General features: G+C 41.7%; 1 protein-coding gene across 2 annotated transcripts in view; it reads left to right on the top strand.

Moving 5' to 3' along the window:
• Positions 1-24,837, top strand: part of ZC3H14 (zinc finger CCCH-type containing 14) — a 1,193,127-nt gene that overhangs the window by 207,270 nt on the left and 961,020 nt on the right. The window contains exon 3 of one of the 2 annotated variants that reach the window (XM_044073898.1): positions 13,289-13,403. In XM_044073898.1, the coding sequence (XP_043929833.1) occupies positions 13,289-13,403 (115 nt within the window). Of the gene's footprint in view, positions 1-13,288; positions 13,404-24,837 lie in introns of those variants that run through there. The other variant, XM_044073899.1, reaches the window with a different exon arrangement.

The raw sequence follows: 24,837 nt of genomic DNA, 5'->3' as shown, positions 1-24,837 counted from the left end.
ATAAAGACAGAGTTCCTTTGGTGGGCTGAGGCCTGCCACCACAACAAGGGACTCCCTTTCAATCTACCTCCTGCCGCCCAAACCTTAACAGCAGATGCATCAGACTATCCATGGGAGGCTCACTTGGCAGGGCAGTGCATTCAGGGCAAATGGATCCCGAGTCAGATGCACCTGCATATCAGCCAAAAAGAAATGTTAGCTGTACAGAATTCCCTGACAGCCTTCAAAGACCACATCCTTCCAGGACAATTATTGGTAAAGACAGAGACAACACCACAGTTATGTGGTACATAAACAAGCAGGGGGGAACCCACTCGTCCCCTCTCTGCAGACTAGCCATGGCTCTGTGGAACACAACCTTGAGTTACCAAGTGCACCTACAAGCTCAATTCCTGCCAGGCAAGCTAAATTCACTGGCAGATGACCTAAACAGAAATCTCATGGACCCACACTAATGGCAACTGGAACCAAACATATTCAACCTCTTGAGGAACAATTAGGGTACTCCAGAGATAGACTTGTTTACCTCCCCCCAGAACTACCAATTGGACAAATTCTGCACAAGGACTCCCCCACAGTCAAGCTTAGAAAGTGGATGCTCTGTCCTTTACCTGGAAAAGCCTCTCTGTTTATGCCTTTCCCCCTCTGCCTCTCTTCTCGAAGGTTCTGCTAAAGATCAAACAGGACAAACCAAGGACAATACTTATTGCACCAGACTGGCCCCACCAGCACTGGTACTCCCTCTTGCGCAGCATGGTACTGCTGGATCTATGGCACCTACCTCAGACACCTTCCCTGCTGTCCAGCATCTATGGCACCTACCTCAGACACCTTCCCTGCTGTCCAGCAGGCGGGCCAGATTCTGCACCCTCAGCTTCAAACTCTGAACCTTGCAACCTGGCTAATTCCTTGAGCTCTCCAATAGCATCCCTCAGTAAGCAGGTGCTGGATGTCATTCTGGAAGCAAGGAGACTTTAGTACTAGAAAATCCTATGCTGAAAAGTGGAAAAGATACTGTTCCTGGAGCCAGACCCAGGGTATGGGCACTACGGTGCCCAGCTTACCTCATATTCTTCAGTATTTAACAGAAATGCTCCAGAAGGGCTTATCCTTCTCATCAATTAAAATTCATGCCTCTGCAGTTTCAGCACATTATAATACTGAACCACCCCTCTTCTCTCACCCCCTGTTAAAGCAATTCCTCAGAAGAGCTAAAAATTTAAGACCGCCCCAGGCAAGCTCCTACTCCAGCCTGGGACCTTAACTTTGTATTGGAAAAGCTCATTCTCCCTCCATTTGAACCAGCTGCAACTGCAGAGTTGAAATTCCTTTCTTGGAAAACAGCCTTTCTTCTAGCCATCACTTCAGCAAGAAGAGTGTCTGACTTACAGGCCCTCATGGCAGTGGAGCCCTTCATTATCTTCCATACTGACAGGGTTTCCCTCAGGACCAATCCTTCTTTTATGCCCAAGGTGGTGTCTAGTGTGGCCCTTAATCAGTCCATTCATTTGCCTACCTTTTTCCTGAATCCACAAAACAAAGGCGAACAAATTCTGCACTCTTTGGACGTGCACAGACAACTTAGATTTTATTTGGACAGGACTAAGCCCCTCAGAAAATCTGAACAGCTGCTAGTTGGCTTTGCTGCAGGGGCAGAGGGGAAGGCCATTTCAAAGCAAACAATTTCTAAATGGATAGGCCATTGCATTCATTTCTGCTAGAAGCACCATGGAAAAGCTACCCCACAAGGGGATAAGATCACATTCCACCAGATCTGCATCTACCTCTACAGCCTTTCTCAGAGGAGTCCCTACCAGGGACATCCTAGAAGCTGCTACCTGGAGCTCTGTACATACCTTCACCAAGCATTACCACATGCCTATTTTTCTAAATCCAGAGCTGGTTTTGCCACTGCAGTTTTGCAGGGCTTAATAGCTGGCCCTAATGCTCTTTAACTTCCTCCTCCCTTCCTTAGCTTTGGGAATCAACCCAAATGTAATGACTGCAGCAGTGAAACACGAAGAACATAGTACAGTTGTGTACACTTACCATAAATGTAGATGTTCGAGAGTATTCACTGTTGCAGTCCTGGTTACCCTCCCTCCAGCCCCCTAACTTCTCTTGGCTCTACCTTTGCTTCTTCTTTTAAGCTTTCTGGTGTATTTGCTTTTTGATGGAGGTGTAACATAACATGTAATTGCTTCCCTTTGTGGGGGCATCTGACATCTGGGGCAAGAAAAACTGATGTAATGGCATCAGCTGCATGTTTTATACCCCTGACGACCTGACGTCATGGAAGAAGAGAGAGCATCCGACGCAGGAATCCAATACTCTGGTATTCAGGCTGGCTGAGGGCTACCTGCAGGCTGATAACCCAAATGTAATGACTGCAACAGTGAATACAATCGAACATCTACATTTATGTTAAGTGTACACAACTGTACTTTACTGATGCCACTGTTATTTGTCAATTTACGGTATTACCTATAATATTTCTTGTACCAGAAGGGTATGAGGGTGGCCTAATGGTTACAGTGTTTGCCTTACAAACACAAGGTGCAGGGTTTGAGTCTCACAAGGGATAATTGGCTAAGCTTAAAATGGCTTGCAAGGGCAGTTAGCTTAGTACTAACCTATGAACCTATGAACCTATGAGTATTGGTTGCCACAATTTGAAGGTAATCATATAGATATGAGAGGAAAAACACATAAAATTGAGTATTGTACAAAGACTCAAAATGGATTAATTTATGGATAGGATTCGCTTGTCTATGAACCATGCTTACTGCAGCATTCTGTTAATTTATGCAAATGGACCATTATGCCTTCTTCTTTTCAAATGTTTATAGAAGTGGCTCCTCAGCATATTTGTCTGGTGGCAAATCAAGATGTAGGTCATAATATAAAATTACCTTATGTAGGATGTTTATCATGTGTTGATTTCCTTAAATGGAATGATCAGAGCTGTGTGTTTACTAAAACCATAGAAGTAAATACTTCCAAGAATTGGAATTATGACTTAATAATACTTTCCAATATATCTGTATCTTTGGATAATTTAAAAAACACAATGAACAATACTAAGATTCTCAGACAGTACTTGGAAAAAAATAAAAGTATTCTGTATTATGAAGCATTAAGCATCATTGCAAAAGATAAATTACTTAGCTTGGCTGAAAAAAAAACAAAAAAGATACTGCTCACAGTTGGTGGGATATCTTTAATGGTTGGTCAAAATCAAGAAAAGCCTGTTAAGTTGGTTGATACATCCTGTATTAGTAGTGTTAGGCATTATAGTCATATTAACTATCTGGATGCTATCTAAGTTGCCATTTGCAGAAAATGTATAGAATCCAACAAATCATGATGGTTAACCTAGGTAAATTGGAAAAGGTTTCAATGTGTAAAACTGAAGTCAAAAATGGACAGTCATTTTCCACTTTTTAATGAAAGAGGGAATTGTGAGAGTAACGAACAGGCTAAAAATGGATTTCAGTGGATTGTATTCTGAAAATGTAAAATAAATATTCTGCTTTTCAGTTTGTAAAGTGCACTTGGCAAAAACATATATTTATTTATTTTTTATTTTTTATTTAGCTTGGCATTCATTGTTATTAGGAGTCCGAAATAAAATATTTTATCTTTTATAAACTATGCAGTTTGTGAAATTTATTATCTACAAGCAGGTCAAGATGAACTCTTGTATGCAGCTGTGTCTCGTCAACAGGACGTGCAAGATAAGAGCAAGGCCAAGGAGTTATCCTTTAGGAACAGAATGTTTAAAATATGGAAGACAAACTGTCAGCAGACCAGCTTCAAAAGAAAGAGTTTTTATTATGGCAAATTCTCTAAACTGCTGATACAGGCAGAAAAGACACTATAAAGATTTGGACTTTTTCTTTTGTATCAGAGACTTTGATTTTCCTCTCCTTACAGATCTGATGATGTTAACTTAAATATGCTTTTGTTATTTGTGTATATCTTTTATTGTTAAACTAGATGTCTACTACTTATGCAGAGTAAAATGTCATAACAGCAGAACTGATCTCGGTGTTTTCATTGAGTAAATGTACAGACTACCTGGATAGTGTAGTGCAACTTTAAATTTTACATATACTCCAGAATGAGGAGAGCTTGCAGGTAGTGGAGTTTCTTGTTTAGACTCCTGGCATTGAGCAGTAACACCTTTACATTTTCGTGGGTTGGTTTTGCTATTTCAGAAAGTGTATCAGGTTGGCAGTCCTTGAAAAAAGCACTGTGGATTTGGATAAGGTTTTATCCAATATTTGAAAAATTACAGGGGGCAGATATAGACAATTTCAGGCAAAGCAGTGTAGTTTGTCAACCATATCCTCCTAGGTTGAAAGATATTGTACACCCTTCAAATGACACCAAAAACTAAACCAATTATTAAAGTCTAGTATCTTTTGTTCCTATTGTGACATCATCCTTGGAAAAATGTAGAATGCTGCTTAATGCTATGCAGATACCAGCCTGGGAGCACCATAATGTCTCCCTCCATATAGTTCTGGGAGGTATGTCTGTGGTTATTTACATTCACATGGACTATGACTTAAGTCATACTGTTACTTGTGGTTCACTTTCGGGGTGTGTGCACAATCTGCCTGATCCTGACTCCTGACAAGCAGTTGACTGTGACTCTTTCCTTACTCAGCCTAGTGAGCAGGACATCCGTGTGTCTCACAATGGCATCTCTAGTGATCAGAATATTGAACTGTGTGGTGGTTTACTTAATGGGCTTAGAAGTTGAGACAGTGTGAGTTATTGCTGTATGCATTATGGTGAGTATTGCTTTGGTAGAGTGCTTTTGAGGTTGCTGAAGATACTTCTTGTAAGTGAAGCTTCTGGGAGACCTTTGGGATTTAGGAAGATTACATTCAAAAGCTTCAGACCCACATGTGCTATATGTGCGGTCCATAATATTTGTGGTGGGTGTACTGTGTGTGTCTATGTTTTTCTGACAGCTTGTTTGGTACTGTAAGTGTTTGTATGTGAGAGCCTTGCCTCTGGTGACATTGATGTTACTACATTTGACATACCATATCAGTTTAAGAATTAGGTGGTTGTCATTAAACTTGAGACAACTGATACATTGCCACAGGACACCCCCTGCTCATGAGTGATTGGTAGCCTCATCATAGATGTTGCAGATTTTAAAAGTAAGGTGGGGGAAAAAAGGATAACTATTCTGAAATCTGCACTGTGTACTATAGAGTGGGAAGGTAAGAAACAGAAGATAGCTCAGATTTGAATGTCTAAAGAGAGTGCCCTTCCATTTGATCTATCAGTACCCAGTAGAATGAGCAGATGAGATGATTCAGTGAGAAGCGTCCAAAATCAGATTTATAGTAGGGGCAGGCAGCAAAAAAGCCACCAAGTTTAAAAGCACAATAGTGAGTGAGTGAGTGAGTGAGTGAGTGAGTGAGTGAGTGAGTGAGTGAGTGAGTGAGTGAGTGAGTGAGTGGGAAAAATCAAATGCAGTCAGAAAACAGTGGCACTTCCGCTATATACTTGCAGCTAAATAAGAAATCCTATTTCTCTGCTCCTCCCACTAATTAGCTAGATTGGATTCCCTTTCATTCAGTGAATGGAGAAGGAATTATTTTTTGTCTGACCATAGCCAAGTACGTTTAAAACTCCAAGAAAAAAACACTGAGGTAAAATAAAAATTTGAATACATCTGTAATATGAAGAAAAATAAAATAAAAAGAGAAACAATAGAAGCATCCAAACCTTTAATGAATAAATCAAATCCAAAATCAAATGCAGTCAGACAACAGTAATATTCACACAGCCTTTGTATAAGCAAAATTTTAAAGCACATTCTAAATCAAGGTCAGAGCACTAAATAAAAGAAACTAACAGCTTTACAAGCAGTAAATACAACTACAACAGACAAAAAGGAAATACAGTTTACAGCGAATGAATAAACTGACAAAAAAATGCTGAATGTCATGAAGTGTCATGCTTTTCCAGTAATTGAGCGGTCTGGATTATGGAGCCTTCTGCTATCCCTCACCAAAAAAACAGAAAAATTAGTGTTGTTGACTGTTGGTAAGTCTGTTAACCTTTTCAGTGTGTTACCTAATCATTCTTTACCCTTAAGTCTAGTTAGTCTCACTTTTTTTTCTGAGATTCTCATAAAGTGTACTTGAGAAGAAGGAGGAGGAGGAATTGGAAATGACATACAGTTTTAAAACCAGTGGTGCAGCGGTTAGCATTGTCTCCTCACAGCAAGAGGTTCTCCCGTTCGATTCTCAGCTGGAGTGCCTTCTGTTTGGAGTCTGCATGTCCTCAGTGCGGTCGAGTGAATTTAAAGACATGCAGGTGGGTGCGAGCGTGTGTGGGTGTGCCTTCTTTGAAGGCTGGGAGTGGGGTTGGAAACCCAACACCGTAAAAATTTACTGCCAGTCATTAGCGGACTGGAGTTCCACTGTAGCAACCCCTAACTGGGAAAAGCCGAAAGACAGTTATGTGAATAATATTAATAGTTGGCTAAGGAAGATGTTAGAGCTTGAAAAGTGTTAACATTTGAATGCAATACTGATGTCAGGTAAGGGCTGAAGCCTGTTTCAGAAAACTCCCCATTAAAGAGGGGAAATGCTTAAAATGGCCAGATAAGAATTTGAGACAGAGAAAAGAGGAAGAATACTATGTTTTGCCCTGTTATAGCTGTGTAGCTTCAGGGTTGATTATGTTTTGGTAGAGGGAAATGGCCACAGGCTCCTCCCAGATATATTGGAAGGGGCATTGATATCCATGAAAAAATAATTCTTATTTTTGCCAGTTTCTTTTTCTGTTTTCTATATCGCTCTATCTCCATTTGACATTTTCTGTAGAACTTAAAGAGGGTATATGTAAGCCAGTCAGATTCACATTATGATATTTTATGAAGTTTGTGGATGTTCTTCGTGTTTCACTGTTGCAGTCATCACATTTGGGTTATCCCTGCCAGGGTAGCCCTCGGCCGGCCCGAATACCAGAGACTTAGTATTTCTGTGTCGGTTGCTGTCACTCCAGGGCTGTTGTCAAGTTGTCAGTAGTATAAAGTAAGGCAGCCGATGCCATTACATCAGCCTTTCTTGCTGTGGAGCCCGAAGCAGAAGCAGTTCGCATGAGTGCCGGTCGGCTACTACCTGAGTTTTCGTCTACTGAATTGAAGTTGAAGTCTTCTAAAGTTAAATACCCCATTGGGGATCCTTTTTTCTTGCACTAACCGATGTCAGAAAATGTTAATAATTGTCTCGCCTGTGGAAAGCAAATACCACACCAAGACTTCCATTCTTTCTGCGTCACTTGTTTAGACCCAGGCCACGACATCCCCCATTGTTGCTTCTGTGCTTTGTTTAATGCCAGAACTATCCATCATTGGGCCCTTATTGTAGCCGGTTATTTTTACTTACAGTCCTCGAACTCCAATATGGCTTCAGTAAGCCATCCAACAGCAGATCTTCTGAAAAAACGTAAAGATAAAGACAGAGACAGACTGGACAGGTCCAAACCTACTGATGACACTTCCATTAAGCTAGTCGTCAGTTCTCTGGTCCTAAATGAGGCGCTTTTGCAGTCCCTGATGCCCGCTTCTGTGGATTCGCAGGCCGCTACTGAGACCCTTTCGCAGTCTGGTATGCTGCAAAACTCTTCTTTGACTAAAGATCCTGCAGTCTTCTCTACCTTGGATGGGTCAGGAGCTGCTGAGCTGACACCGGCTTCTGAGGAAGTCCTTCGCACTGCCGATTCTTGACACAAACCAACGTCTTCTTTCACAACTACCGTTCTTTCAAGCACAACTGAGTTTCTAAGGCCCAGGGCACGAACCACACCCAAGAAACCTGGCCCACTCTCAAGCACTTGCCTCCTTGCCTCAGTCTCAAATGCTTAAAGTGGAGGAAGACCTTATCATGCTGATCAGGGAAAGCCAAATTACCCCCTCCAAAAGGAAAAGATCTGTCCCCTGTAGTTCTGTTTGAACAAGAGTCAGATGAATCTGATGTGTCTGACTATGAAGACGTGCAACCCCTCTCTACTTATGAGGATTCTGATGCTGAGGATTCAATTCCTTCAGCCTCTCCCCCAGAGGATTTTACCTTTGGGGAAACCCTGCATACCTTAAGGGAGCATTTCCAATGAGAGAGTCAAGACTACCCTCAGCCTAAAAAGAGACTCGGGGAATTCCTAGATCTTACACAGCACAGACCCTTGGCCATTCCCCCCAGTCCTGGATGTTGTGGAGGATGGTTTTCTGGAATCCAGCTTGACTCCTGACACCCTCCCTCCTGCACCCAGAAAACCAGACAGCTACTATACTGTCCCTGACTCACATAAATTTCTTTTTAAGAATCCTATTGCTGATCCTGAGGTAATTTCTCAAGGGCCTAAAGGAATTAAAGCAACCTCTGCTAAGAATCCCACCCCCTCAGATAGGGATTCCCAAGCACTGGACAGATGGGGTAAAAAAGTATACACCTCAGCTACTCTTGCTATCAGGGCACTAAATTGTCAGTTCCATATGCTGAAATTTCAGCAACATACCCTGGAACTCCTTAAACAAAAGGTGTCTTCCTTTCCTGCTTGGGCAGAATCTGAAGAATTACAAACATTAATGCATTCTGCAAGTCAAGTAACTAAACACACCTTGCACTGTGGTTTTGATGCCCTAGAAGCTTCTTGCAGGGCAGCAGTCACTGGTGCTGTCATTAGAAGGCATGTATGGCTTAAGGAACAGCCCTTGCCAGACCATGTCTAATCTAAATTGTTGGATGCCCCCTTGAACAAAGATAACTTATTTGGTACTAAGGCAGAAGAGGTCCTAAAAAAGATGGAAGAAAAAGCAAAATCTATGCAAATAGTTAAGGACTTCTTAAAAGTCCAGCCACCTAGGTTCAGCAGGCATTGTCCCACTAAACACTGGTCCTTTCCTGCTTCCAGTAAACCAGTCCAGCCTAGATCCCGGGGAACCAGACCCCCTAGACAGCAGCCACAGGGAATGCAGAGATCTAAGCAGTGGACTACCTCCACTTCAAAACCAGGGAGTTCTAAGCCACCCCTTATGGTAAGAACTCACAATGACTCACCTCCCCCACCCCGTCCCTCTTCCCACCTTCACTTACCCCTAGGAGGAAAACTCTCCTTTCACGTAAGCACCTGGACCACCATTACCAATGACCAGTGGGTTCTGAACATAGTGTCTCAGGGATACAGATTTTCCTTCCACACCCTTCCAACCCCAAAAGGGTTCCCAGATCTACCACCAAACCAGTGGGCAGAGGCTCAAAATCAAATCGTTTCCCTGCTCTCTATGGCGGTAGTAGAGCACGTTCCTGCAGAACAGGAACAGAAAGGTTTCTACTCCAGACTTTTCCTGGTGCCCAGAAAAGAGGGCACCTGGCACCCTATCCTTGATCTATCCATTCTGAACACCTTCCTGGTGATCTCAAAATTCAGAATGCTCACCCTCCAGCAGCTGCTACCCCATGCTGTCCAAGGACACTTGGCTAGCCACTCTAGATCTAAAAGAGGCCTACCTCCACATTCCTATAAGGGAATCATGCAGGAAATGCATCTGTTTCAGGACAGGCTCTCAGCATTTTCAGTTCTGTGCACTTCACTTTGGCTTATCCACTGCTCCCACAGTTTTCACAAAATGTCTGGCTCCGGCCTTTGCCTTTTGCAGACAAATATCCAGATTTACCCATACTTAGATGACTGCCTGATTCAGGCAGACAGCCAGGAAAAGCTGCTCAAGCACCTGGTCTTTGTCAAGACCCTTCTAACCTCCCTAGGGTACACAATCAATGAAAAGAAATCCAAACAGGTGCCCACCCAAAAGATTATCTTCCTAGGAGCAAGCCTGGACACAGCATCCCAGATGGCATACCTTACACCAGAGAAACACATTTTCCTAACAGCCTTCTTCTCTCAACTAGCCACCAAGCCCCAGCTATCTGCAAGGAAAATCCTGCAAACTCTGGGATTCATGGCATCTTGCATACTACTCATTCCATATGCCAGACTGAATATGAGGAAACTTCAGTGGTATCTAAAAAGCCTTTGGTGTCAACACTCTCAAGATCTTGAAATTCTTTTACCTATAATTCCCTGCATCAGAAAAGATTTCCTTTGGTGTGCAGCAGCATGCTCCCACAACAGGGGACTGCCTTTCCCCCTGCCGCCCAGTCCCTCACCACAGACGCATCAGACTATGCTTGGGGGCACACCTGGGCGGCAGGTGCATACAAGGCCAATGGAGCCCACAGCAAATCCCTCTGCACATCAGTCAAAAAGAGATGATGGCTGTGCAGCATGCATTGACAACTTTCAAACGCTTTCTTTCTCCAGGGGCTCTCTTGATCAAAACAGACAACACCACTGTAATATGGTACATCAACAAGCAGGGAATGACTCACTCCTACCCTCTTTGCAGGCTAGCCATGACCCTTTGGCACACAGCCTCTGCCATGCAACTACACCCATTAGCGCAATTCCTGACAGGCTCTCTCAGCTCTCTGCCAGACCAATTAAGCAGAAATCTTCTGGACCCACACAAGTGGCAGGTCAACAGAAGAACCTTCACCCTAATAACTCAGAAATGGGGCACCCCAGAGGCCGACCTCTTTGCCTCCCACACCAACCATCAGCTCAGCAAATTCTGCACCAGGGAGCATCACTGCATGGCTTGGAAAGTGGATGCCCTGTCCTTCCCGTGGGTCAATCTATCTGTCTATGCCTTTCCTCCACTACCTCTCATCCCCAGGGTTGTTGTTGTTGTCTTTCGGCTTTTTCCCAGTTAGGGGTCGCCACAGCGGAAGTCCGGTCCGCTAATGATTGGCAGTAGATTTTCACGAACGCCGAGGTGCCAGCTCAACATTCAACATTCAACCTTCAACTAAGGCATGCCCCTTTATGCATGTCTTTCGAATGCCCACCCAACCGCGGAGAGGACATGCAGACTCCACACAGAAGGCACTCCCCACACTCCAGCTGAGAACTGAACGGGAGAACCTCCTGCTGTGAGGCAACAACGCTACCGCTGCACCACCGCAGACTCAAAATAAAGGAGGAAAAACCAAGGACTATTCTGATAGCTCTAGACTGGCCCCAGCAGCACTGGTACCCCTTGCTGTGCAGCCTGTCACCACTGCCCTCATGGCATCTTCCTCAGATTCCAAACCTCCTGACCAAGAGGGAAGGGGAATTCATGCATCCCCAATTGCAAACACTCAGTTTGGCAGCTTGGCTTATTCCCTAACTCTGAACCAATCTGCCAACCTCACTAAACAGGTTCTAGATGTTATCAGTGAAGCCAGATGCCCTAGTAACAGAAAGTCTTATGCTGACAAATGGAAGAGGTTTTGCACCTGGATCCAGGCTAAGGGAGCCAATACGGCACAGCTCTCCTTCCCTCTCATCCTGGATTATTTAGCCGACCTACTACACAGTGGCCTGTCTTTCTCCTGTATAAAAATTCATGCCTCTGCTATTTCTGCTCATTTTCCCACTAAGCAGCCCCTTTTCTCACACCCTTTGATCAAACAGTTCCTAAGAGGGGCTATCAACCTGAGGCCACCCAGAAGGGCACCAACTCCAGCTTGGGACCTTAACTTTGTATTGGAAAAGCTCACCCTGCCCCCCTCTGAACCAGCTTCTTCTGCAGAGCTAACATTTCTCTCCTGGAAAACAACATTCCTTCTGGCCATCACTTCAGCTAGAAGAGTCTCTGAACTGCAAGCACTCATGGCTGTGGAACCCTTCATCATCTTCCATGCTGACAGGGTATCCCTCAGACCTAACCCATCCTTCATGCCCAAGGTGGTGTTCAGTGTGGCTCTCAACCAATCTATTCATTTGCCCACCTTTTTTCCGTAATCCCCAGAACAAGGGGGAAAGGATTCTGCACTCTCTAGATGTGCACAGACAGCTCAGATTCTGTCTGGACAGGACTAAATCCGACTAAATCCTTCAGGAAGTTGGCTCAACTTCTGGTTAGCTTTACTACAGGGGCAGAAGGCAAAGCCATCTCCAAACTAACCATCTCCATTGCATCCATTTCTGCTACAAGCAACATGGAAAGCCTCCCCCTCAAGGGGGTCAGGGCACACTCCACCAGAGCAGCCTCCACCTCTGCAGCTTTCCTCAGAGGAGTCCCCACCAGGGACATCCTGGAGGCTGCCACCTGGACATCTGTTCACACTTTTACCAAGCATTACCACCTGCCTCTCTTCTCAAACTCCAGGACAGTGTTTGCCTCTGGAGTCTTGCAGGGCACCCCAGCCAGCCCCTAGTTTCCTTTACTGCCTCCACTCTTTTCCTCAGCTTTGGGAATCAACCTAAATGTGATGACTGCAACAGTGAAACAGGAAGAACATAGTACAGTTGTGTACACTTACCATAAATGTAGATGTTCGAGTATATTCACTGTTGCAGTCCTGGTTTCCCTCCCTCCAGCCCCCTTTATTCTCTTTCCTTACAAGGGACTTATTGGTATTTATTTTTCACTGGTGGGGTTTCTTCCACCAGAACATGGCTCCTACTTGGGGGCCCATGACAAGTTAGGGCAAGAAAAACTGATGTAATGGCGTTGGCTGCCTTACTTTATACTACTGACGTCGTGACGTCAGTCCTGGAGTGACAGCAACTGACGCAGAAATACTAAGTCTCTGGTATTCGGGCTTGCCGAGAGCTACCCTGGCAGGGATAACCCAAATGTGATAACTGCAACAGTGAATACACTCAAACATCTACATGTATGGTAAGTGTACACAACTGTACTTTCTTTTGAGGAAATTCAAGTAATGCAGTCCGTTATTCATTCTCTGTGAGTTGTTTGAGGTTGGTGATGCAGTTGTAATCTACTGTGCTCATCATTTTGTTACCAACAGGCTGAGTTGATAATAACATTGAAGACAATTCAAAATTCGATTGTATATGTCATGTGTTTGCAAACACACAACTCACTCCATGTTTTGGGAGCAGGGTTACCTGAAAGGCACACGCATTGTGATTTTTATTTCTCATTTCTTTCTGTTTCCATCACTTTATATAGACATCCGTCTGTTTTTCTGCATTGCTGTCTTTGTTGTACTGTTTATTTTTGGTTTAACAGAGCTAGTAGTAGTCAGAATGGTAGCTGACTTATATTTGTTTGTGCTTGAAGTAGCTTGTGTTTTTATCCATTGTGTCTTTATTGTGTTTGAAGTAGCTTGTGTTTTTATCCAGAGTGCGTCTTTATTGTGAAGTAATGTTTTAACTTCTGTCCTCTTCCAATTAGATGAAGAACTGCCTGATTACATCATGGTGATGGTTGCAAACAAGAAGAGCCAGGATCAAATGACGGAGGATCTCTCTCTCTTCCTAGGCAATAACACACAGAAGTTCACTGTCTGGTATGCTCTTACTGCTTTTTATGAACCTACTCTTTTTAGGATTGGAGGTGTGTGTTGGGTTGCTAAAGAAATTAATCTAGTAGATATGCTGTAAGTGGCACTGTGTTGACCAGAGTTGAGACACACTGGTAGGGCATCAAGGTTATTGATGATCAGGATTTAAGTTGCAGTTCAAGTGCCAGAAAACTTGATGGAATGAATGGCTTCAGCTTGCCCATGTCCTTTGAGGGGAAGGGGATGGAACTTGTGGCTCTATCACTAGCATCTCCATTGAAGACCAGTAGACATTGCAGGGGCATGATGTCACAGGCAAAGACCGTTCTTGGAGGATACAAGGCTTTTGCAAGCATGAAGGCCTGTCTGCACTTGAGCCCATAACGTAGCTTCCTGTTGTTGTTGGTGAGACTAGGACAATGTGCAAGGAAATCATTTCTTTGTAGTCCTTTTTTTCCTTTGCACCTGCTGATTGTCAAATCTTCCACAATGAAACTGATTGTCCAGAGGGGCCATCAATCCAGGCATTGTGAAGGCGAGTTATGCTTCTGCCACTTGCATGCTCAGGAGTAGGGAACCATCATCCAATGCCCAGGCTAGTCTGGATTTCCTCTCAGACTGGGGTACTGTGGCATTCGAGGTCCCTGAGTATGGAACAACATGGCTCCTCCCCCTTTAATCAGCAGTTAACATTATGCTAATGAATGGCTATGAAGGCATTTATATATGGCAATAACCCCACTCCCTGGTGGTGTCCTGTGAAAACGGGCCATGCCTACTGAGCCTAGCACTGTCAACAAAAGTAAATAAAAAGAAAAATAAAGTAAAAAATAATAAGCAAATTATTTCACTCACCTTGAGAGATGTTAGTACACTTGCAAGTCAACTAAATATACAGTTTTTTATGTTTTTATTTATTCTATATATGATATAAATTAGCTATTTTTCCTTAAGAGTTTTTCCCTTTTAGCAAACATTTAATGAATTGTGATGTTATGATGTTAATTATTGTTAGCATGTATGCAGTGATCTGATGGCCCACATTTTGCTTTTACATATGTTTATATTTGTGTCTGTAGATGCACTGTATATGGAAATGTAAACCCTAGGACATTCTCACATTTCAGAATCATAGACGCGCACACACACACACACACACACACACACACACACATGCACACACGCACACACGCACATCAACTTTGGTTAGAATGCTAAAATGAGAACCAAGTAAATATATTCATTGTACATAAATGTAAAATGTAGATATCTGCCTATTTCAGGGTTTTTCAACACAAATGACATAGTAACTTAGAATGGGAGTTGATTACATCAGTGACACTGCACAGTATTTGTGTCTAATGCTGTTGTTCAGCTCATGGAAATGAATGTGGAGTTGACTATTGAGTTCCTTGTTTAATTAGAATAAGTGTCAGGTGCTCCCAGTGCTGTAGCTATGTCATCTGATGCCCTGGGCAAGTTCCTTGTTATAGTTATTTAACTCACTCAACTACAAAATGTGACTGCAGTGTCTACATTCATTTAATAAGCCATGATTCAGGCTGTTTCAGTACACTGAAGTACTCTAATCACGTTGCCTGACTAGCTGGGGCTTTTCACTTAATGCATGTCAAGCCTTACCTCAGGGAAAATAAAGATCTTCTTGTGAGCTTTGCTGTACACAGAACAGAGCAAGTTGTCTTGCCTGAGACCAAAGGACTTACAGTTGGGGCAGTTCTTTTTGGACTTGGGAAAGCATCTGTATCAGAGTGGATATTCTTGGAAGCATTGAGTTATATGTCAGCCTCCAGTTCTGATGGAATCCCTGGCTAGGATGCACCTGTGGAAAATATGGTGCCATCTAAAAAGCATTTGGGTACAGCACAGTCATCCACTGAACATAACGGTGTCTTTAGTTCTGTACATCAGGAATGAAGTCAACTGTTGGCCCCAGTAGTTGTTGAGAAATCAGTGGGTGCGATTTGTAGTTCCAAACAGGATATGGGCCGTGTTCCAAGACGCTTTGAATCTGGCATGGGTGCCCATATTACTTGCCTCAAAGTATTTGGCATATGGAGCCCCTATATGACCAAGATGCATCATACTGAAAGAATTGATGGAAAACTAACTTTCAGAATACGCTGACATCCCAGTACTATGAAAGCAGTGACAGGCAGCACCACAGTGATGTGACACCTGAGTAGGTAGATAGCTGTACTTACCAGTTATACAGACTGGGAGTGATTGCCTGGGACATTGCCTCTCGTTTTCAGACATCCTGCATCCAGTTAGGTATGAGTGAAGTGGTAGACTAGCTAAGCAGTTCCAGATCCAACAGTCTGTATGGAAGCTATGTTCCACTGTGTTCCAAAGCTTTATGAGCAGATGTGAAGTCCCTGTGGAAGACTTCTTTGCCTCAAGTGAGAACCGCTAGTGTACACTGAAAGAGGGATCATATCTTCATCTTCCTATTTCCCTAATCCACAAAGTGCTACAGAAAGACAAAAAGGACAAAGCCAAGCCCTTCTTACTATCCCTTTCTGTGACCAAGATAGCCTTGCTTCTCCTTGCCAGTCTACTTAATTAAAGATAAACCTATGTGACTTCCCCAAAACTTTCTTCTATCCCAAGAAGAGTCACTAGAGCACCCTAATTTCTGGTGTTTGAATCCAGATGTGCCAGTCTGAGTGTTCTCAGCATGATTCTCTTCAAGGATGACTTCTCAGAGGCGGTGCCTTGTGTGACTTCCCTACTCTGGGACAGTAATCAGGGAGCCTGAATCCTCACCACTGGCACTGGAGAGTGAGAGAGACGTTCACTTGGAACAAAAATGGATGCACTCAGTATTTTCGGATACAGCTCTCTGCATCAAGCAGAATTTCCCTTAAGAGCAAACGGGGAACATACTCAGTCCGGGTTCTGGGTTTCTCTCTCTCTCTCCTCTCCAGGTCCCCAATAAAACTTCCATTGGCACAGCTATAGAGTTGAGACCTCAGCTTGAGTGTCCCAAGCCAATTTCTCCACCACTCTCTCTGAAACCAGTGCTTTGTGTCCCTGCTCCAAGTAGCTGGCACACGCGCGCACACACACACACACACACACACACACACACACACACACACACCTGAGAAAGGCTGGGAAAGATTTACCAGTTGTGCCCCCTTTTGCCCAGACTGTAAGGTAGTTACACTGCCACCAGACACCCCAAAGCCAGCTACTCTAAGGCTCTTGCCAGGGTACCCAATTATACTGAGTGAAATTAATATTAATACAAATGGTAGTGTTTGGCCAGTGTGATAAGGCTTTCAGAAGTGGCCAAAGCCATCACCGAATATGTATAAGTACTCTCAGAGATTAAAATATTCTCTAAAGGACCAGCCACAGTGAAAAGTTTATGTATATTTAATAATAAATAATAAAAGAACATGAAAATACTATGTACAACAAACACCAGTTTTAATCACAGGAAATATTAAAAATAACAGAGGTGGACAGGTTCATGTAGTTACAGAAAACAATACTCAACTAATCTCACTATATTTTCCTGACTGACCTAAAGAAATATTATTCCCTGGTTACTTACTAGGCAAGGCAAGATGAAGTAGGTGAGAGATCCTTCTTTGTCAGGTTACAAAAACAGAGTGCTGTGAGACTTCAGTTTCACCTAATATTAAAATATAATTTTTAGTGCTGGATTACAAAATGACATCACATACATCTGGTCATCTGACTTCTGGTTCCCATGCTTCCCCCCTTGGCTAGAAGCTATCAGGATTTAGCACATACTTGTCAGTAATATGCACAGGCAGAGCCTTGCTAAGATCTGCTGCAGCTCCTGGAAGTCATACAACAATTGCATACCTCCACCATTCCAAAGTACCAATTAGTTCACCCCAGTGACAATGCAGGAAGCTTTCTAGTATATACTTTCTGCTCTGTGGCTACATTGAGAACTGTAAGATACAATCTTTATGGCCTAAGCCAGGAATAATTTCAAACTATTTTCAGAGTTTGAGATTAACCTCTTCTCTTCCAGTATCCTCTGTTAAAACATATACATTTAAACAGTTACACTAATACATGTATATTTATGTTTCTGTCCAGCAGGGCACACTGTTGGTACATTTTAACACAAGCAGCTTTACAAATACATTTTCAACACAAGCATCTGTACAAATCAGTTTGATATACAAATGACATATAATTCTTTGCAAAATTCCAGCTAGCTGTGCTGGCATATGTTACACATCCACTGCCCTACTTCTGGTGGCATAGCTGATACCTCACATTGTCACACTGTGTATTCTGCAAGAGAGAGAGGATTTTTCAGTGGTATGCCTTCTTATCTATCCAAATTGGATCACAAAGTGCATCCTACTGGCAATGGCTGCAAAACCAGAGGTCTTAAAGTATGTTGCAGAGCCCTCTCAGAATGGCCTAGCCTTTGGTTCAGTCAGAGTACTTCTGTCGGTTATTGCAGTTTGCATCATATGGACTCCCCTGTCTTGGCTGACCCTAGAGGAAGGCAATTCCTTATATACATTTTACATCTCAAACCACTGAGGAAATCATTCCCACTGCATTAGGACTTTTAGTTTCATGTTGGAGAAATTAATCGTTGCTCGCTGTAAACCCAGCTCCTTAGTGATACTGTTTTGGAAAACCTTATTTATTGTTTTCATCAGGAGGATTTCTGAGCTTCAAACTGTATAGTTCAAAGAGGCATACTTATCTTTATATAGACAAACTGAGGATTACAGCAACTCATTCTTTCATACCCAAGGTGGTTTGTGAACTAGCACTTAATCAGGCTTGTCACCTTCCAGTCTTCTGTCCTAACCCATGTAACAAAGACTGAAAAAAATATTGCACCTTTAGCATGTGCATGGGCAGCTTGGGTATTACCTAGAGATAGCAAAGGAATTCAGCCAGTCTAAATACCTGTTTGTATCCTTCCTGCCAGACAAACTGGGCAGGTCTGTTTCCAAGTATTTATCTTCTAAACTGCTAGTGAACCACATTACCTTTTTATTAGAACCACAGAAAATGCCTTGGTGCTCCCATGCTTATGATTAATTACCTGTAGTCCAGTTTTGGCAGTATGTGCAAGCTTTTCTTAAACCCCCTGACAGTGACCGTAGATCTGCATTTCAAAACATGATTTCTTCTGCTTCTCAGGTTGCAAGTCATGCCAGTAGGAATGCACGTAACATTGCAGATGCTTCCTGCAGGGCAGCTGTCACTGGATCTGTTCTTAGAAGGTTTCCCTCGCTCCGACTCCAGTCACTACCTATGGATGTCAGAGCTAAGCTTTTAGGTGCTCCTCTGACTAAGGACTATATTTTTGGTCCCTCTTCAGCTGAGATATTCAAAAAATTAGAGGAAAGGGATAAAATATTGCAAGGATTTAAGTAACTTTTTCTTTCCCCTGTTCCGAAATTTCAAAAAAATTACATCTCCAAAACAGGTCCTTTCTTTCCCGAAAATACTGCTTAGCAGAAAGGCAAAACATCTAAAAAAGAAGTGGCAGGACGAGCCCAAGTTTGATTTTAAAGAATCCAAAGGACTCTTTTCAGACAAGGTTCTAGTTTCTGATTACTCCTTAACCACCTTGGCCTTTCTTCCTCCAAACTTCCCAACAAAAACTGTCTGTCATACTCCCTTTCTGGAAAACAATCATAGTGAGCTCTCTGATTTTACAAATCATCCACAAATGGTACAGCTTTAGTGGAGACCTCATCCTACTCTGCGTACAATTCTTCAAGCACCTTCAAACCCAACAACATCTGACTCTTGCTGTTGTCTTGGATCTTTCTCAGGGTGTAAGAGAGTCTGTCTCTTTCCATCAAAAAGGGAATGGATTCTACTGCAGCCTTTTCCTTGTTTCAAGAAAAGAAGGTTCCTGGAGGCCAGTTCTAGATTTGTCTACCATACAGTTTGAGGGTTCCAAAATTCAAGATTTTAGCACTCCATAATCTTTTTTTCCCCCAAAACTTTTCTTGTTTCCTTAAATCTAGTGTTTTCCTTTTGGGTTTTCCTTTACTCCAAGAATATTCACAAAATGTTTAGCCCCGACCATAGCATTCTGCAGACTTCAAGGTGTCCACACTTCTCCTTATTTGGATGACTTCCTGATTCTCTACAGAAAATAGTTTGAGATTTACTGTTCACTGTCAGTCTGTTTCAGAACCTAGGATGTACTAGTCTTCTTTCCTCATATTCCCTAACACTTGCCTTATGATGGTCTTTCTTTGTTCAGACGAGTTTTTTAACAGAATGCTTTCTGTCTCTGACAAACTATTCCCTGATCTCTGCAAGAGAGCTTCTCAAAGCACTGGGATACATGACATCCACTGTACAAATGTTTCCATTTGCCACACTTCATGTGAGGAAAATGTAATGGTACCTAAAAGCCATCTGGACACAACACTTGTCATCCTGTGTCCTTTCCAGTTCCTCTTTCCATTCGTGAAGAAAGAACTGTTTTGATGGATTATTCATTTTAAGTGCAAACACAAGTTTTCCTTTTCTTATTCCCCCCCACCTCTGAGAAATGTTTCTGCAAATGCATCAGACATGACCTGGGGGGATTGTTAAAAGGTTTTCGAGGTACAGGGACTTTGGTAAAAAAAAAAAAAGAATAGGACAGAAGGGAGCACATAAACAAAATAAATGAATGCATTGATTCCTGCTCTACAATCTCTCCTCTATCTTTGGTCCCCAGGAACTCTCCAGGTTTTGACAGACAGTACCACTGTTATGTAGTACATAAACAAATGGGCAGAATAAATGCTACCAGTAGTGCAGATTAACAGTGTGTGCTTGAGACATTGTTATTCATCACAATCTTTTCCTCCAAGCAATTTGCATGCCTTCAGAACAGAGCTGCTTGTCAGACTTTCTGAGCAGATGCAGGGCCAAACCCTCATGAATGGATATTGAACAGAGAGGTTTTCCTTCAGATTGTCTGCTAGTGGGGTACCCCTGAGATGCATCTTTTTGCCTCCAGTCTGAATGATCATCTCAAAATGTTTAGCTCCAGGATTTCTTGCAAGGAAGCCTGGAAAATGAATACCTTCTGTTGGAAAGGAAAATTTGTGTATGCCTTTCCTCAATTTCCTCTCATTAAAAATGTTCTGAAAATTCAATAGGGCAAGCACAATTTTTTTGTGAACCCCTTTTGACTAAGACATTGTTGGTTCCTTTTTTTCTTTTTAGCCAGGGGCAATTACTACATTTTACTTCACAGGATGAACTTGCTTACACAGCAGAAAGACCATCTAATTCATCCAAATCTGATCACACTCAATCTCACTTGTTTGGATGAGAGACTTTTAATTCCTTTTAGACACCTTTATTCAGAGAATGTGCTATAAGTTGTAAGATAGATGACCTGCAACTAGAAAGTCATATATTTCAAAATGGAAAAGATTTCCTTTTTGGTGTTAAAAAGGGGACTTGATTCCTATCAAGCTGGGATATCGTCTATTCTCAAATATTTGTGTGAATTACTAAATCCTGGCACGGTTTCTATCTCTGTTAGGTACATTTGTCAGTCTTTTCTGCCTTTTCTACCTTTTCTTCACATTTTGAAGTCAAACAATTCTTAAAAGTCTCACGCCACAAGTTCCAGGCCAGATGAATCCACTCAGTTTAGTACACAGACTAATTTATTAAATTAAAAAAAAAAAACTTCTGCAATAAAAATTCACAGCAAAACTTCAAACTCTTATACCATTAAGAACAAGTAACACTTCTCTGGCGCCTCTGCTTTCAGTAAAGCCTTTTCAGAGTACATCTTTCTGTTGGTAAGCGTACACTTAAATACATGCATTTGATCAATTAAATAATCATCCAATTAAGAATTCACTAAAAAAGCCAACTAAAAAGGTTAACTTTTAATACTCTTTTTAACTTTCTTACATTAAGTGCTTCCAAGAGAATTCCCTATTCAAACCTCCTGGAAACATTGTATCATATTTTAAAATAAATATTGCTTCCTTCCTTCTTAAATGTTCCTTAATTTTTTTATCAGTACTAAATGTAGTATTTACTTGTTCCAAAACAGTTGCCTGTAACCCCTGTGGGTCTCCATTATAGTGTTCCTTAAAGTGCATAGCTACAGGACTCTGACATCTTTGCTTCTTGATGTCCCTTATGTGCCCTTTTAATCTTACAGCAAAACTTCTCTTGCTCTCTCCATTATAAAATAATCCAAAGGACATTTTAAACTATATATAATATTTTCACTATTGCAAGTGAAGCTGCATCTTCTATCAATTTTTTTTCCCATTAATGTTTTCAAAACTATCAACTATGTGTTTGCTATGTGTTTACATTTAACCCTGACCATTTCCCCATAAGGAATGAAGAAATAGTATGTGTGTGTGTGTGTGTGGGGGGGGGGGGGGGGTGACAACTAGTTCCATGCAACATAAAGCTTGGTTGTCCCATTTTTCTAAATATTTTAGTTTTAAGTTTACCATCTTCTTGCCCTTCTATTGTAATATCCAGATAATTTGGTGTCTTTCCTTTTTGTAACCCATCAAATTTGATCTCAAACCTGTTCACTTGCAACTCTTGAACAATCTTTTTCACCTCTCCATACCCCCCTTACTAAATGTATACAGACAACTTACATTTTATATAGGCAAGACTAATATAATTAGAAAACATGACCAGTTGTTTATTTCCTTTGAGTGTAAAAAAGTAAGGCATTCCAGTATCCAAACAGACCATTTATAAATGGATTTCCCTTTTAATTTCCTTTTATTATTATTGTTATTTTTTTTTCATGGTAAATCCCTGTAAGGGCATATTAAACCTCATTCTACAATTGCTGTGGCTTATTCAGGTACTTTTTTAAAGGGGTTAATTCAAATGCTTTCTGAGAAGCAGCTACTTGGCCTATGATTTACAACTTTAGTTAACTTTGTCTTTAGTCCCTTATTTTTTTTTTTTTTTTTTTGTTAGTGAGAAAGTGTTGCAGTCTTTCCAGCTATGACAAGTTTTTGGATAGGTCTGTACCAAAAGAGACATTATACTCAATGATCAGCTTAATGCTAGATGAGTACAGTGGAATGTTTGTATGCTTGGATTGGGACATCATATCTTTAGATATAAGCTGAGTTATGAAAATGCAATTCCTTACAATAGTGGATTTATAGTGATCAAAGGACAGTGCATTGTCTGCATGGGTTCCTAGATCCCTGACTACAGGATCAGCTTTCAGGAGAGCTGCTGTCCATGTGTTGGTTACTAGGGAGGTCATGCAAGCTTATCCCATTTCCATCCTGATTAACAGAACCATAATCGAAGGCAACATCCCAATTATCTGAAAAGTCTCTCACGTTATGCCGCTGCATAAACGTGGTAACTCTTAACGAATTTTCTAATTACCGCCCTGTTGCCTTACTTTCTCCTCTGGCAAAAATAATGGAAAAATGCATCCACAGTCAGCTACTAGACCACCTAATCCAAAATAACTTACTTTCTAAATGTCAACATGGATTCAGACCATTCCACAGTACTACCACTGCCCTCTTATCCTTTTCTGACTGCATTAATAAAAACCGTAACAACAATATTCTTTCCTCTGCACTCTTTATTGATCTCTCAAAAGCATTCAATATGGTTAACCACCAGATACTTATCAATATCCTCAAATCCCTTTCACTAGATGCATTAGCTATAGAATGGTTCCAATCCTACTTAGATAATAGACAACAGGCTGTGCTATAGGACAACATTCTATCTCCCCATCTCCCCATTACCCTTGGTGTCCCTCAAGGCTCCATATTAGGACCTCTTCTGTTCTCTATTTTTATTAACGACCTTCACTCTGTAATTCCTCAAGCAACCTGTATTCAGTACGCTGATGATTCCACATTAATATGCACGGCCACTTCTACATCTGAACTACAGTACCTAACCCAGAAGGTGTTTAATACAGTAGAACAATGGTTTACAAAGTGCTGCCTCCTCTTGAACCCCCAAAAATAAATCTTTTGCTCTTCAACCCTACCTGGAAGTCTTCCCCAGTAGATTTCACTGTCATGTCTAATAATGGTACTCCCATATCTCCACATCCAACTACCAAACTCCTTGGAATAACAGTAGACAACAACCTTAACTATGACACATTAACAACACAATTAAAACCATAAATAGAAAATTGGGCTCCCTCTATAGGATCAACAACTATGACTCACACCCATCTAATCTCTATACTTCTTTAGGCCTCACCCATTTATACTAATCTGTCAAAACATAACCTCAACAAACTTGAAACATCCTACAATAACATTGCCAGATTTGCCACTGGCAATCCTTTTAGAACCCACTGTTACAATTTAAAGCAGCTAGGATGGCTTGAGCTTCAAAATCAGCTAAAATTTACCAATGTACCATTGCACATAAGACCCTTTACCAACCTACTAATACTCCCAATACTTTCTACACTCATAACCCCCTACAAAAATCTTAATACTTTACGCTCTTCAAATAAACTACTTGTTTGTATAAGTAAATCCAACAACCTGGCCAGAGACTCTCTCTTCTCTAACACTGTTGGAAAAAACTGGAACCTACTTCCCAGTGAACTTGCATCATTGTCCTCATTATCAACTTTCAAACATAAACTGAAGCTATACCTTACAACACACTGGTTATGCCCCTGTACTAACCCTGACTAACTTCTCCTCTCTATTACTAGTTACTGCGTCTCAGTACTTCTCTGCACTGTGTCTAATTTCCTTGTTAACAAAGAGTATTTTATCTTGTAGATAATATCAATGTCTGTAGTGTTTTCACTATTATGGTTTGTTAAATATATGTGTGTTATATTAGTGATGTACTTGTTGAATGAGTTGTAATCTACTGAAAATGGACATATATCCAGTTAGACTAGCCCGGTCAATAAATGTAAAATAAAATAAATAAATAAAAAATGCTACTTTTTTACATTTCTTGGCATTTAGTTTTAGTCCATGGTTCTGACATCAGCTATTTGTTTGAGAAAGGCCTTCTTGAAGGATCTTGGTGTCCTCTGGTGAGATGATGATGGCACCAAGTTTAGATTTGCAGACTTGCTCACCCATAAACCCTTAACATTTGATTTGACCGTTGAGAAGTAAACGCTAAATAGGAGTGCCCCAAGGATTGAACCTTGGTGTTCACTTCCAGTGACAGGTCTTTTGGAGGATGTTGAGCCTCCCAGCCTAATTTCCTGAGCTCTGTTTGTGAGTTGTAGAGTGACTGACATTTAGCTGTGAGAGTTTATCTACAATATCTGCAAGTGGGATGGTCTTGGAACACATTTGTGAAGTCTAGACATGCGGCGTGTGCTGATTTTCCCTCATCCATTGTTTCAGTAACCTTCTTGAAGAAGTTGGCCAAGTTATGTAGGGGGGATCTGCCCTACAAGAATCAGAACTGGCTT

Source organism: Protopterus annectens, chromosome 6.part0 (genome assembly GCF_019279795.1).
Source record: "Protopterus annectens isolate FY-2018-M chromosome 6.part0, PAN1.0, whole genome shotgun sequence".
NCBI lineage: Eukaryota > Metazoa > Chordata > Ceratodontiformes > Protopteridae > Protopterus > Protopterus annectens.
This window is presented reverse-complemented; position numbering and strand designations above follow the sequence as displayed.